Here is a 14,924-nt window from a genome sequence, read left to right as displayed (position 1 = left end):
ATAAAAAAAAAATTAAAAAATACACAAAAAATTAGATTAGAGTAAATTTATCCTGTACATATCTTAGATATTCTAATAGATTGATAATTAAGATAATCCTAATCATATAAAACAAAAAAATCAAATCAAACACTTAATAGGCCGTGAACAAAATCCAGACAGTGACAGTAGAGTGAGTTAATCAATTACTAAGACAACATAAACATCTAATAGAGATAGAGATCACGTTTGCACTTTAAAAATCTCCAAGTGAATATTACCCCAATATAGACGAAACATCAAGCTGATATCTTTTTATGAATATAACATACTGTGCGATTCGATCATCAGAACGCATCTACAAAGACATATTGTCATCACTCTCAGTGTCTTTGAAAAAAAAAACAAGCTGGAAGTCAACATTTCGTCCAGAATCAGCATAAAATTTAACCCGGACATCGACCACAAAGAACTAGTCATGGTAGCCGTCGCTAGGTTAGTTTGGCATCTACGCCGAAATTCCTCTTGACGACTATCGCATTGGTAAATCATTAAAAACCTTTCTGAGGGCCTAAACATGTTAGTAACATTGCATTAGTGACATTGCTAGAAGAATAGTACATAATGCAAAAAAACCAGGTGCCTATTGATAGATATTTTTACTCCGTTTACGTCAGATAAAACTTTCATTAGTAATAAATATTTGTTATTGAATGATAGTTTTTCTAACATGATCTAGATGGTCACGGTGTGAGAAATACTAGGACTAGGTACTTGGTTTATGTGACATTCCAACACCTGATGTCAATTTACATTACGTACTTAATTACTGGCTATATTGATTATGGAATGTTACTAGTTACTACATCATCTAGGTCTTTTGGTATGGCTATTAGGATTTATCATTGCACTACGGAGCTACTTGCTAAACCAAAGCTCTTAGAGCTTAGGTGGTACCATTGACCCCCCTAATCCACCAAAGATGAGAAAGACTGATTAATTATAAATATTATAATCTACTATTAAGTCTGCAGAATGCACGCGTTGAATTGATTTTTTTGTAACTGTTAGACTCCATAATATAACAGAAATATTTGTTTTAAAACATTATTGAGGTCATTGCTTTTTTCAAAGCGGACTGATAATATGTTATAATTCAAATGTTTCAACAATGGTAATTTATAGTTACTTGTAAATATTACGTTTAAATAAACTATCATTAATTACTAGGAATAATTAATATGTACATATAGCGATTTTAAAAGCTGACTATCTACTTAATTAGTATAAAAAAACATCGTCAAACATACCCGTCTTTATTGCGGTCATTGCTTTTTTAAAGCGGACCGACGATGTTATTATTTAAATGTTTTAACAATAGTAATTTAGGGTTACTTGTAAATATTACGTTTAAATAAACTATCATTAATTACTAGGAATAATTAATATGTACATATAGCGATTTTAAAAGGACACTTTCTACTTAATTAGTATAAAAAACATCGTCAAACATACCCGTCTTTGTTGCGGTCATTGCTTTTTTAAAGCGGACTGACAATGTTATTATTCAAATGTTTCAACAATGGTAATTTATAATTACTTGTAAATATTACGTGTAAATAATCTATAATTAATTACTAGGAATAATTAATATGTACATATAGCGATTTTAAAACGTCACTTTCTACTTAATTATTATAAAAACATCGTCAAACATACCCGTCTTAATTGATATAATTATTTAGTTTACTCCCGTGCTGTTCTGGAATTTAAACCAAATGCAAATCTTGTCAAGGTTCCCGTGCAAATGGTTAAATGGAGAGCTTGCTTTTGGGTTGCAGGTCCGGTCTGATTGGTGATGGTGTTGTTGCTGCATTTAACGTGTTGCACGATAGGAACGGCAAATATTGCATTGTTTTAAAGTTCCAGAACAGCACGGGACTTTGTACATAGTGTAAATAGTAGTTTTAATTGGCAAGGGAATTGATGTGACAAAGATCCGTGTGAAAGGTGATGTCCGGACCTGTACGATGGTTAGATTGTAAGTTCAAATGTGATATTAGATAAGTTACGAATGTGGCTTTAAAAGCCACATTTGACATACGCACAAATTTTAGATATAAGTTATTTTTATTTTTAATACTCTACTTAAATGTGTACTTTATTACCCTCTGATAGATGCCGTTACAATATTGTTTGAGCCTGGCGGCTTCTGTCAAAGGGTTTAGGAAGTTAACAGTCTTAGTTTGTAAACAGACATTAGTGAGATATTTATAAGCAAGAATGGAAGGTGATGAATATAGGAGAATGAATTGGATTGTATGAATGGTTGTGTGAAAGGGAATATACATGATATATTCTCGTTAAAATATTATGTTGTATATTTGTTATACCATAATATTTTTATATCACATGTTTAAAAGGTGATAACAATTATCAGGCAGATATTAATGGCGATCAATGTTTGCTACTTAATTTTTTTATAGCAAAAGGTAATAAACGAGCAAGTGGCTACCTGAATTTGATAAAATAGTGAAGTGACCGTAGTCAATAGACATCTAAAATAAGTGAAATGGTAGAAGATGCGTTACCTACTTTTAAGGTACAAAAGAGAAGTTGTAAAGAAAAAGGATATATATCCTAATCTATATGTTTCCTATCCTTCCCCCAATCCACTAAATATTTCAGTAATATTTATAATTATAATAAATTAATTTTGAATGCGCTTAAAAAGCATATAAAAGATATATTACTATTTATATTGCATATTGCATTGGCTTAGCTATGCGTAAATTATAAAATTCAGCGAATGTATTTAAATATTGTATGCTAAAATAGTTACTGTTGATACCATCTGCGAATTGTGATTGCATTATTCAGCAAAAGCACATACGAATAACTCGTTCAGAAGATGGAAATAAGTGAATCGAAATAGAGAAGTTATCAATGCTACCAATTACAAAACATAAATATAATATTTACACAGCTTTTGATATGTGCATTTGCTGAACAATAATAATTATATAATACCTAAGTATATATATATAGAGTTGACACGTAGAATTTCATGAAATATTAAAGTTTATTAAACCGTTAAAATTTTCAGATATTTATCAATATTTCAATACAAATGTAGCTTGTTGTGAAAAAAAAAATACAAAATCACAAAAAAAAAGCTTTCTCAATATTACTACAACTTTATAACAATTTAAAATTTGATTAATGTAGCTTCATTATATTTTAAATGTTAATTCTCTATCTTTGTAAGTAGCGATGTAGCTCCCGAAATATTTCATTCCGTGGGCTTTATTTGAACCGGTATAGACATACATATTTGTCGTATTAATGTTTATCGTAAGGTCACCACCATTGTCATCGCCATCAATTTAAAGCCGGTAAACTTTTAATGACAAAAACAATCAATAACATCAAAGCTCATGGATTCATGTCGTTTTTTCAAATCAGTTTCATATGTCATTTTCATTCGTGTTTCATTCATTATAGTAAAGTCAAGAGAAATAATACAAAATTAATAAAACCGTAAATGAACTTTCGTTTGGATAAAAAACAGGCATATTAATAATATATTTTTTTTCTATTTATTATTATAATTGTTATTTATGATAATTTTAAATGTTATTTATTAAGTTTATTTGTTATATTTATATCATGTATTTTCCACTGTTGCTATAATTTTAATACGAAACTCAAGTATATTGGTAATGTTATTAAGCAGACGAATAAAATATTTACTGTTAGTTCAAATTCTTACAACGATAAACATATTATATTTATATATTCGTATACTCATTGGTTTCCTTTGCATTGGGACCTTGTAATAAGTCAATTGTCATACAAATGAAGCCAGATATTTTTGTTATCAAATGATGCTTTCATGATTCGACAATACCATTTAAAATATATGTACAAATAAAGAGAAATATATTTATATAGAAGCATTTAATATAAATGAAATATATTTTGGTAAAGATAACGGTTAAGCAGAATATATCATCGATATATCTTGTCATTGTGATGGTAATATTATGGAATTAAATTCACATGTTATTAGAGTATTGAAAAACTGTACTTGGGTATATTTTCGTATTTCTTAGCCAATTTACCGGATTTTATAATGTAAGATGGCTATGGAAAGGTTGAATTATAAACAAGTACAATTTCATATTAATTTTAATCCAATTTTATGAATAACATTTAAATTTATAAATCTACTTTTAAAAATTACATTCCTTGTTGATTATTTCAATTCCAAATAATAACTAATTCAACAAACTGTTTATACTTTAATTTTAATGTGAATTTAAATCTAAGATTGGGTTAAAACGTGATCTCATTTATTTTCTAGTCGTGCTTTATACCTCGTTACATCTACACTTCATAGCAACTAAGATAATATGTTTTTTTTTTCGAAATATGTTCTATGAAAAATTATATTTACAACTTGTTTAATTACGTCACTGTTAATTCATTTGATAGTTAATTATTTAGAAATTGTATATGTTAAGATTATTATTTTACCAAGTACCTAGTTGTTATTAAAATACTCAATATTATTGTTAGTTAACTTTATCACGTTAAAATATCATTACAATTATGTAACATCTATCAAATGCATTAAATCCATTTTCACCGCCATAATAATGTGTTTTTCTTAGTTTATCAACCCAAATACCTAACCGTTGACGTACAATGTACGCGTACAAAAATTACAATCAAGTGGAGGACTGATGAAATACTTAATAAAATGTCTTATATATAGTATGATATACCCTATTTAATATGCCAGACATTTACATAAAAAAGATGAATTGACAACCTCCCTTTTGAAGTCGGCTAAAACATCTGGAAGTCTTCCTTTTCGTGAAATTTATTTACTCCTATTTTGCTCTACAAGTACAGCTCAGCGTTCAGTTACATACCGTTTATAAAATTGGTTTACGTATCAAAATGCAAGAGAATTAAATTAAACATTAAAAAAAATTCGAGAAATCAAATTAGAAATAACGTATTTATGTAACAAAATTAAGAAATAGCTGAGTGTACAACCATTGATGTAATTTAAAAAATAAATAAGCCGCGTGAAGCATTACGTAATTAATTGTGAGTCCAGTGTACAGCAGTCTCGTGTAAATGCAACAGTCACGATGTGAAGTCGCGATGCGAACATGTCGGACAGACTAACTATTTGGACGTAAATCAATAACTGGTAAGATGCACATACAATATCTATACATTGTTAATAACATTCAACAAACAGTTCAATAATTTAATTCCAACTAAGTAACTAATTACATTTTAACACATGTAAATTTCTTTTTTTTTCTGTTGCTTATTGTATTACATTTTCAAGAAAACAGAACCAGTATTTTCACTGATGACGCGAAATGCTAACCCAAAATACATTTATGCTAGTTCTTAATTTAGCACGGTAGCCCCGACTGCGAAGAAGCGGCCAGTTGAACGGAGATTTTGTACCGATCACTGATCGTTTACTCATCTATCATACATTGTCGAGTGCGTTCTCTAACAAAAACAATAATTATCACAAAGGTTCAGTTAAGCTCACTTACTATGCAGCTTGAGTGACTCAAGGTAATCCTCCGCTACTAGTCCAAAATAATTCGTTGGCCAGTGATGATAATATACAACTTATTCACACCTATTTTCACACTGGCCCACGCAAACCTAATGTGTTTTCAGTATACGAAACTGGCTTTGTGACGATATGTTGTGTTCTTAGTTTGACGGTGATATTTTTGCTGGGTTCGTGTGAAAACAGCAGAACTTACAGTTTTGTATTTCAAAAGCGGACTATGGACGTCGGCTGATCGTGTATTTAAATGTGTGTGCCTTTTTGATAAGTTTTGTTTTTAACTAAACATATGGAATCTGAATTTTCAACAGATAAAGAAAGCGATTTACCACCAGTGCCGCTAAAAACATATCAATGGGAAGACTTACGAAGAGCGCGTGAGGCTGGGGCATATCCTTGGACCCATTTTCTCAAACCGCCGCTTGAAGGAGAAATAACAGCGGAAGATATAATAAGGGAGACAACACCTAGGAGAAGCATGTCTCGTGAATTTTCAAAATCCCGAACACATTCACCAAGTGATGCGGAACCACAGAAGATTTTGAATCTTAACTCTTCACCAAGGAGTAGTAGAAAACATAGCGATGAAGGTGCAGACGGCGGTGTGCAAATACCTAATTTTTCAAAAGAAGTTTCTCTAGACTCAGAGGATGATATCTTAAGTCAAAGGACAGCAAGTGTCACAAAACGACCAGTGAGTCAAATAAGCACACATTTAGAGACCCCAGTGGAAACACCAAAAAGTGTGTCTCCAAAGGGTATTTTAAAACGTAGAGCTCATGAGCAGCAATACAACATAGGTGTTTCAGAAACACGGGAAAAAACAAAATGCTGCCATCCGTTAGTGAATAAAATAAAACATTTAGCGGATAAAACGTTGCATAAATTGGATAGAACCGAAAGTGAAAAGTCTCCTATATCGAAAAGGAAGAAAAATGAAGATGTCCAGGAAATAAGACAGTTAAAATCTTCCCCTGGTGCTGTTCGTAGACAAAAATTTAGTGCAATTAAATTAGGAGATTCTGATGAAATGAGTAAAACGATGAGCATTGATACACCCCCGCCAAGGAAAAAGAAGGACCATATTTACGAGGACATAGAGGAGTCCAAATATAATGACAATGAATCACTTAATTCTAATAAAGCTTTCGATTCTAACAGCAATGGAAAAGAAAACCATCTAGAAATCGATAATCTTGCAGAAAGAAAATCAGTAGCTTCCTACGATCCTAGTTTAGTGATGGAAGACAACCAGGGTTCGAGTGGAAATACCGAAAACATAATGGAAAAATTGCATAAGAAAGATAACACAAAACAGAAGAAGGAAGACTTGGAAGACATGGATACTGAAGAACCGAGTGTCGATGATATTTTTCATGAACAACTGGAAGGCAATAGACCAGCCAATGAATCTCCAAATATAACTATTACTGAAATGACAGAGGATAATCTTGAAAATAATATTGAACAGTCCACTACCATACCCATTGAATCATCACCTAGTCCAAGTCCTCGAGAATTTCAAGGCGAACGAAATAATGCAGAAATGTTTGACAACGAATGGTCTAAACCCAGCAGGTAATTTGAACATTTATATTTACATTTTCATACTTTTACAATTTATATTTTTGTGCGGTACTATGACATAACATTAGAATTACAACACATGCAAAGCGAACGCGCTGGCTTGTCTCTGTCTGATAAATATAGCTCTATCCGAATCGTCTTCCTGTACGTTCAGTGAGCTCTTTAGAATTGTCATCAGCGATCAGTGCTCGCGGCTGCTTTCACGCCGGTGATTAGTTCATTTACAGACCGGCTTTCACAAACACGTTAACCCAATGTTGCGTTACCTTTGATAAGTTAATTACGCAATTTCAGTAAAATATGTCTTAAACCTAAAATCGTTTCGGTGAACTGTAGTTATGAGCAAGCTTCGACGATGGACATCAGAAGGTGGTACTCCTTTAGAAAAGCCCGTGATTCCTACGCGAGAGGGCAGTGTCCAACTATTTACGCCAGAAGTACGATGTGCTTGTCAGTTTTTTCAATGTGATTCACTACTGCCCGAAAGAGTGAATCCAGTTGGCACTAGACCGACATCGCGAGCTAGTAATATTATTTCAAATTTGAGGTAAGTTTAACATTCACAGTTATGCAGACGTTTTACGACTAATATTACGATCTGCAAAATAAATTTGAAGTCGTTTGAAACGTCTTGCCCGGCGACTGCTGCGGCTAAAAGGAGCACTGACGGTTGGCCTAGTTGTGACGGGAGTTACGCGTTTGTACGTGTGCCATTTTAAATATAAGTTTCAACATACATATGTAACGAATCTACTGTGCGACTGAACTTTACTTTTTTTTATGCTTTGCGAAAATTTTATTTTTTGAAATGTTTACCTAATTAATATTGATACATGTGGCGAATTTATGTTAGTTTTATTTCTAATGTATAAGTATATCATTTTTTTATTTAATATATTTACATAATAACATGTTAAATTTCAGTGATCACGAATATGAAATAATAGAAAAACCACCTCCAAATATAATTTATACTGCTCCGAGCGTCGAGGAGAGGCCGAGAATAGAAAAAACTGACGACGAACTATCAAGTACTACTTCATTAGAACGTAAATATTTGCAACATACATCTGACGAAGATGAGCAAATAGAAGAAAAAGAAATCGACCAAAATGGTGACGAAATTCTGACAGCTGAATCTTTACAGAAAAATATAGAGGAGCGATTTTTTGTAAACACTCCATCTACAGCTTCAAGAACAGAATGTGAAATAAGCACAAGTCAAGTGGACTCATCAGCTTTAGAACAGTTACCATTGCAACGAAGTAAACGATCGAAAAACTCTGAAAATGTAGATAAAAAAATTCAACAACGTATTAAAGAAGGAACAGGCAAATTAAAAACGCAAGCTGGTAAATTAAAGACAAAAATACAAAACATGAAAGCTAAACAATTTACTAACTCAGAAAAGCCAAAATTTAGCCTTCCCGAGCGTCCGAAGTTCAAAATGCCCGATCGACCCAAAATAAATTTTCCTGAAAGACCCAAATTCACACTACCTGACCGTAGAAAGTTTAGTCTACCTGAAAGGCCTAAATTCAAAAACATTAATCTACAAGAAAAATTTAGCATTGGTGATAGAAAAAAATTCTCATTTCCCAATCGACCTAAATTTAATATTCCTGACTTGTCGAAATTAAAAATGCCAGAACGACCAAAGATACATTTTCCCAGTTTAGGCAGGAAAAAAGAATATAAGGTTGACACGACTGTTACTGAATCCAGTTCCGATAATTTGCAAAATGTTGCAACGGTAGACTTTGACGCTAAAACGTACCCAAGATTTTTTAACAGAAAAAAGAAAACAGAATTAGCAAAAACATCTTCCTCGCCAATGCTAAATAGAGAAGATACACCTCCACCCACGTTCACTTTCACTCGAGTTAAAAAGAGCAAGGAAGAGCCTTCTTCATACATTCCTGATAGCCCTGAACAACCACGCGAATACGGTAATATTGAAAATGATAATGGTTATGAAAATGGACACGAAAGCAGAAAACAATTTGAAACTACTTATGATTTCGACAAATTAAGTCCTGAATATATGGACGAAGACATGGAATCATCTCACTTAAAAGAATCACGAAATGCAGCCTCCATTCCGGATATGTCAAATCAAGAATACACACATATCAACGAAATAAATAATGACGAATTTTTTGTACGACCGAGAGGAATCTCCCGCGAAAATATACAAGTTAGAGAGTATCTTAGTGACGAAATACGACAAGCATTTAATATACCACAGAACGTACTTGCAACTATGGGCAGCGATGCAGATTTACACGACGAGCATAGGTACGCTAACGTTGCCGAAGCTGATCCAGAACTTATGATAGACGAAAACGAACCGATACAATATTCAACTGAAGACTTAAATGATAGAGATGACGGTTATTACACTTTCCCACCGGTGAGGCCATCTAGAGCCAAACGAAAGAAAAAAGAAACGGATTCAATCAAATATATTGACGATAGTGTTAACGCGAGTATACAGTTTAGTGAAATAGATTTAGGGCTTCCTGATGATCAAACAGAACAGCCTATGGAAATAAATGGATCACAAGAAATTTTAGAAACCTCAAATCATTTCCCTGAGTTAACACGCCCAACAGACCTACGGTCTATTCATGAATATGCAAATGACGATGTTATCGAATACCCAGACAACATACCCGTACATTCGCAAACCCTGCCTATGCCTCCCAAAAGAAAGAAGAAGTTCTTCAAGAAAGATCTTAAGCATTCTTCATTGAATGATTTTAAGAGTATGACACCAACTGAGCTGTGGGAAGAACACGACGAACAACCAGACGATGTAAGTATCGTGTGTATTTTTTTTTCTCAAATGGTATTAAATCCAAAGCGATAAATACCACCAGCATTTTAAGAAAATACTTATTGATCACTTAACTTTTTTTAAGGTCAAGTAACGGTGACAGGAAATAAAATTGTTTGGGAGCGAGTTATATTAATAATTTAATGCTATAGAAAATTTCGGTTATTAATTTTATTTTTGAAGATACAGTTAAAAAAATTATGGATACAAGCAGTTTAGAATTGAAAATCTGCCTACGAGTATATACAAATACTTTAGTTAGCAGATTTTTATCTTTCTTCTCCCTACGTTTTCCCTTTAACCTGCAAATTATACAGCGTATCCTTTTGTTCTTAATTTGCACTATGCATAAAACAGAAATATTTGAGCCAATTTATTTAAAGTTATACATTTTGTTAATGATATAAATCTGAGGCGATCAATTCTGGCAACTTTCCAGTGTATTAGTTTACTTGGGAACGAACCTACGTATTTTCAGATGCGCCGCTCTATTCGATTGTTGACCTAGTTTAAGCTCGTAAATGAGCAGTTATAATAAATAGAATGTTTCAAGATCCAATTAGATATTTATAAAATTTACCACAAGGTCGCAGTCAATGTTTTCTATGGAGATCGTTATTTATGGAGATCGCTTTAATTATGAAAAAACTTTATTCAATATAAAATTATTTTCGACTATTTTGACCAATATGGTTTTTTTGGAATTAATAAACTTATACTAACAATTCTTTGTATCTCGTTTCAGATTGTTGTTTACCGAACGGAGCATGAGTATATCGTGCCCATGACAGAACCGACCGTTACAGAACAAAGTCCAGTGGCACCCCGCCGAAATCGTTCAAGAAGCTCGCGCGGAACATCTCTTTGCGATGACGATCGCACATCCCATGGTGCAGAATCACTTATATTAGATACACAGTCACCAGCAACTGGTGATGTAAATATATTCAGAGATATAAGACAAGAAAGCCCGGGATATGCAACAGTAGATAAAGGACCCTACGCGCCAAGCAAAGGTGTAAGGCGGTCAAAAAGTAAAACTCCGCCAGCACGACGTCGCAAGAGCAACAGTTCAGAAAGGAAGTATTACACAGTTGGTCCAGCTAAAAGCCCAATGCCCGACCGTCCCCCGAGAAAAAAGTCATCGACGAGCTTAATGACATTAGACAGTTTTACAAAGCGGTCAATTAGTGGCGATATTACTCAGTATGTGGAAATCGAAGAACCTCAATTCGAAGAAACTCACAAGGACTTGATATCTGGAGAAGTGGTAAAAAAAATGAAAGATAGACCGTTACCTCCTCCACCAAGACCACCTCGAGGCCCAAAACGAAAAAAGAGGTTTGGTGACGAATCTTTAGAACACATTTCAAACGATCTAGTTACACCATGTGAGTCATATAATCAATTGGCAGAAAGTTCAGTGAGAGCTGATGATGTTGTAGAAATAGAGGTATCAACACAAACAGATCCGCTTCCCGATGACATTGATTACGAATTTTGTCTAGATGAAAATCTTGATATATCAATGTCTAGTTCGCTGAGAGATATTATTGATGAAGATTCTATTATGGGAAGATCTAAGAGAAAAGTTTCAGATAGCCCTCATGTATCTCGTACAACATCACGTTCTGAAAAGTCTCTTAAATTATCAGACCCCAAAATATCTGAGTTATCAAAACTTAATATTGATAGATCTTCACCTACTGTAATTTTGGTAGAAAAACGGGTATCTAGCCCAACAAAAATTAACGAACGCGAAGAAATGTTAACTGAAGCCTCATTAACCGTTCAGCACATTGACGTGGATGAGTCTACGGTACCACAAGTACCACCACTCCCAAAATCTAAAAGTTTAATATCTACAACTACCGATACAAAGAGAGCAGTTCCGGCCAACGACGAGCAATCACTTGAAAAAGTATCTTCAGAAGGAAGTAAAGAAGTTCAATTGGATAACTTAGTTACACAACGGCTTCAAGTAAAAGACTTAGATGTAGGAAAACTTAATGTGTCGGAACTTCAAGCAAGTAAAATTCTCGTATCTGATATTGAGGGGATGACGTTGCAGGTCAGTGAACTGGATTCAAAATCTGGTCATATATCTGTAAGCGGCATTGAATTTTCTCAATCAGTAATTGATGAGATTGTAAAGAAATTTGCCGAAATCTCAACCACAAATATACCTACTACTACTCGCAGTTCAGAAGTTCTTGACTTACCAAGACCAATGAGTCGTGAAGAACATACTCAAACGGACGAAATGCAGCCAGAAGAGAAAATAGTTGAGGTAAAAACAGAACAGATTACGGAAGTATCTGAAAGTCAAACCGCAGGACTTTTACCGTCTCCTGGACCATCTAGTATGGATGATACCGCTTTGCCACCTCAAAGGCCTCCACCACCTGACTTAGGTCCTCTTTTATATTCATATCTACAAGATTTCGCTATACCCTCACCGGTTTATCCTCGAGCAAGGCCCTTAGATTATCAAGAGCCTCAACACCAAACTCCACCGCCGCCTGCACGAAGAGTTAAGAGGAAGCCTGCTGCTCTACCGGCTACAGAATCTAGTTCAGATGAAGTGCAGATGAAACGTCGACCGTCACCTCGACCAATGCCGCTACCAGTGAAACCGCACGAGCCAACTGTTACTGAGTCCGGAGCACAATTCCTACGAGCTTGTCATAATTCAATAACGAGAACTATTAGAAATATATTTAATACCTTCATGTCATACATACACGGTCATGAAGACAAAAAAGATATGCAAATGGCGTTGGTCATCTTTTTAGTGTTGATCGCAGGTTTGATTATGTTCGGACTCAGTGATGGTCGAACAGTACACCATCACCATTGGGAATTCTTTAATCCACCTGATGGTAATCAATAAGGAACTGTATGTAGCTGTCGTAAACTTAATCGTAAGTAATATTAGTTTTCAGTCCACAATATAATAATTAATTCGAGCATAGAATATATTAAACATGTAACTAACATAACCTTAAATACTTAAATGAAAATGTAATTTGATTTAAACGAAATTCTACAAGTTTAACCAATGTTCAATATTAAAGATATATCTTCACTGTTTTAATGACATGCACTTGTGGGACAAATATTATTAAAAATCGCACCAAAATATGTAATAATACAATGTGATTGAAGCTCAAAATATAATTACGGACGTCAATTTATTTATTAAAAAATATAATTGTTGTTAAGTTTTTCGTTACTTATATAATCGTTATTTTATTTATATAATGGCTCATTATTTGTTGAAAACTATATTAATTCGGTATCGTTTCTTATTTATTTATCTAATTATAAAGAAATGTACTTAGATGTTAGAAAAATATAATTATTCATGTTATATATTAAAATATTTTATGGCATTAACAGATTAAAAGTGTATTTAGCATTTGAGCTATTTGTTAAAAAAGATTTAAAAATTACCAGAAAATTATTTACAAGATTCAGAATTAATATAAAAAAAATGTATTTATTACGTGTTGCTAAATAAATATATTTATTATTTATCTATATGTAATACAGTATATTACGTAGTGTGGGCTGGTATTATGCATTTTATAAGTTTCTTCTCGCAATTGTTGTGTAAATTATAAATCGAAATTAAAATTTGTTAAATAAATGAAATTATTTTATTTCTTGCCTTTCGCGACTCCGTTCAGGAGGAAATAAAAAAAAAACTTAATTAATAGCATAGTGTTCTACATCTATAGCAAATTTTAGCAACATCCATGGAGCAGTTTTGAAGATACGTTCGAACAAACATACCACCTAAACATTCGAATTTATAATATTAGTAAGACAAAAAAATGACATTGACAAAAAGTCCCAGCATACGAAAAAAATATTATGAATAAGGTTTAATAAGAAAAAATTGACAAAACTTAAAAAAAGATATTTTAAAACATCTAATCTTTTTGTTGCGACATCTACCGAGACATAAAGAATTATTTTAGAAAATGCATCTCAATCTAAATAGATGGCGCTGTTCTCATTGGCAAAGCCATAAAATGTTGATACGTTTACTGCTTATAACGCTTATTTTGTATATCTTACACAAATCACAGATCAAAAATACGATACTAGTATATAGTATTTTTTCTGTAATTTTTATTAAATTGTAAAATAAAATTCAGCGATTTTTACAGCACACAATTAAATTAAACATCGATAGATGGCGCGGTGTACACGACATCAACATCTAACAAAGAAATAATCAATCGTTAATGTTGTTCAAGAAACGTTAATAACCTTTATAAATAAAGTAGTTGTAGTTTATAGACATACATTTAATAACATAAAACATGATATGTCAATCATTCGATGTTCAAGTATTAAATTTCATCGCTTTTAATAACAATTATTCTATTTAATGGAACAACGCGAACGAACTGGTAATCTAAGAAATTTTAAATTGCTTTGCCTAATTACGTTAAAAAGTTATAATGTAATTTAATTACTTACCGATATCTACACACTATATTTCCATTTAAACAACTAATCCTAAAAATTAATTAAATATTGTTAATACCTACATTCTAAATAACATCAGGTTACTTATGTTGACTAATTTGTTTGAACTGTAATAACATTGTTTGAATGTTTCTTATTTAAACAACTTTAACTACATTTTTGGTATTAAAACGAGAAAGGAAATATTAATGTAAACATTTCACTGAATACGCAGCTCTTCGCAACAAATATTCATTAACCAAATATAGACCAAAACAAAGTCTGACCTGATGGCCATAATTAAAACAAAATTAGACACACATTAGCGCCACTTTACCAATGTCAAAAAATGTTACAAGATCTTTATCGTATACCTGTCGTATCATGTGTTGTATGTCATTTTCTATACATTAGTAGATTTAA

At 32.7% G+C, this 14,924-nt stretch overlaps 1 protein-coding gene across 2 annotated transcripts; it reads left to right on the top strand.

Moving 5' to 3' along the window:
* The first annotated feature begins 5,466 nt into the window (after positions 1-5,466).
* On the top strand, positions 5,467-13,272 carry LOC106113771 (uncharacterized). Of its 2 annotated transcripts, XM_013306714.1 has the most exons (4): positions 5,467-5,592; positions 5,905-7,171; positions 8,105-9,998; positions 10,765-13,272. In XM_013306714.1, exons 2-4 carry the CDS (start codon positions 6,072-6,074, stop codon positions 12,910-12,912), a joined length of 5,142 nt encoding a protein of 1,713 aa, XP_013162168.1. In that variant the 5' UTR covers positions 5,467-5,592; positions 5,905-6,071; the 3' UTR covers positions 12,913-13,272. The 2 variants fall into 2 exon arrangements, with proteins under 2 accessions (XP_013162168.1, XP_013162167.1); XM_013306713.1 differs by lacking the exon at positions 5,467-5,592 and having other exon boundaries at positions 5,612-7,171.
* Positions 13,273-14,924: the final 1,652 nt, after the last annotated feature.

Source organism: Papilio xuthus, unplaced genomic scaffold (assembly GCF_000836235.2).
Source record: "Papilio xuthus unplaced genomic scaffold, Pxut_1.1 DF828177.1, whole genome shotgun sequence".
Taxonomy (NCBI): Eukaryota; Metazoa; Arthropoda; class Insecta; order Lepidoptera; family Papilionidae; genus Papilio; species Papilio xuthus.
Note: the sequence above shows the minus strand (reverse complement) of the source record. Positions and strands in the feature narration are given on the sequence as shown.

Excerpts from the sequence above, each read along its gene's own strand:
- LOC106113771 (XM_013306713.1), top strand. The coding sequence starts at position 5,883 with ATGGAATCTGAATTTTCAACAGATAAAGAAAGCGATTTACCACCAGTG. Across the intron at positions 7,172-8,104 it reads GAATGGTCTAAACCCAGCAG|TGATCACGAATATGAAATAA; the intron begins GTAATTTGAACA and ends GTTAAATTTCAG. Across the intron at positions 9,999-10,764 it reads ACGACGAACAACCAGACGAT|ATTGTTGTTTACCGAACGGA; the intron begins GTAAGTATCGTG and ends ATCTCGTTTCAG.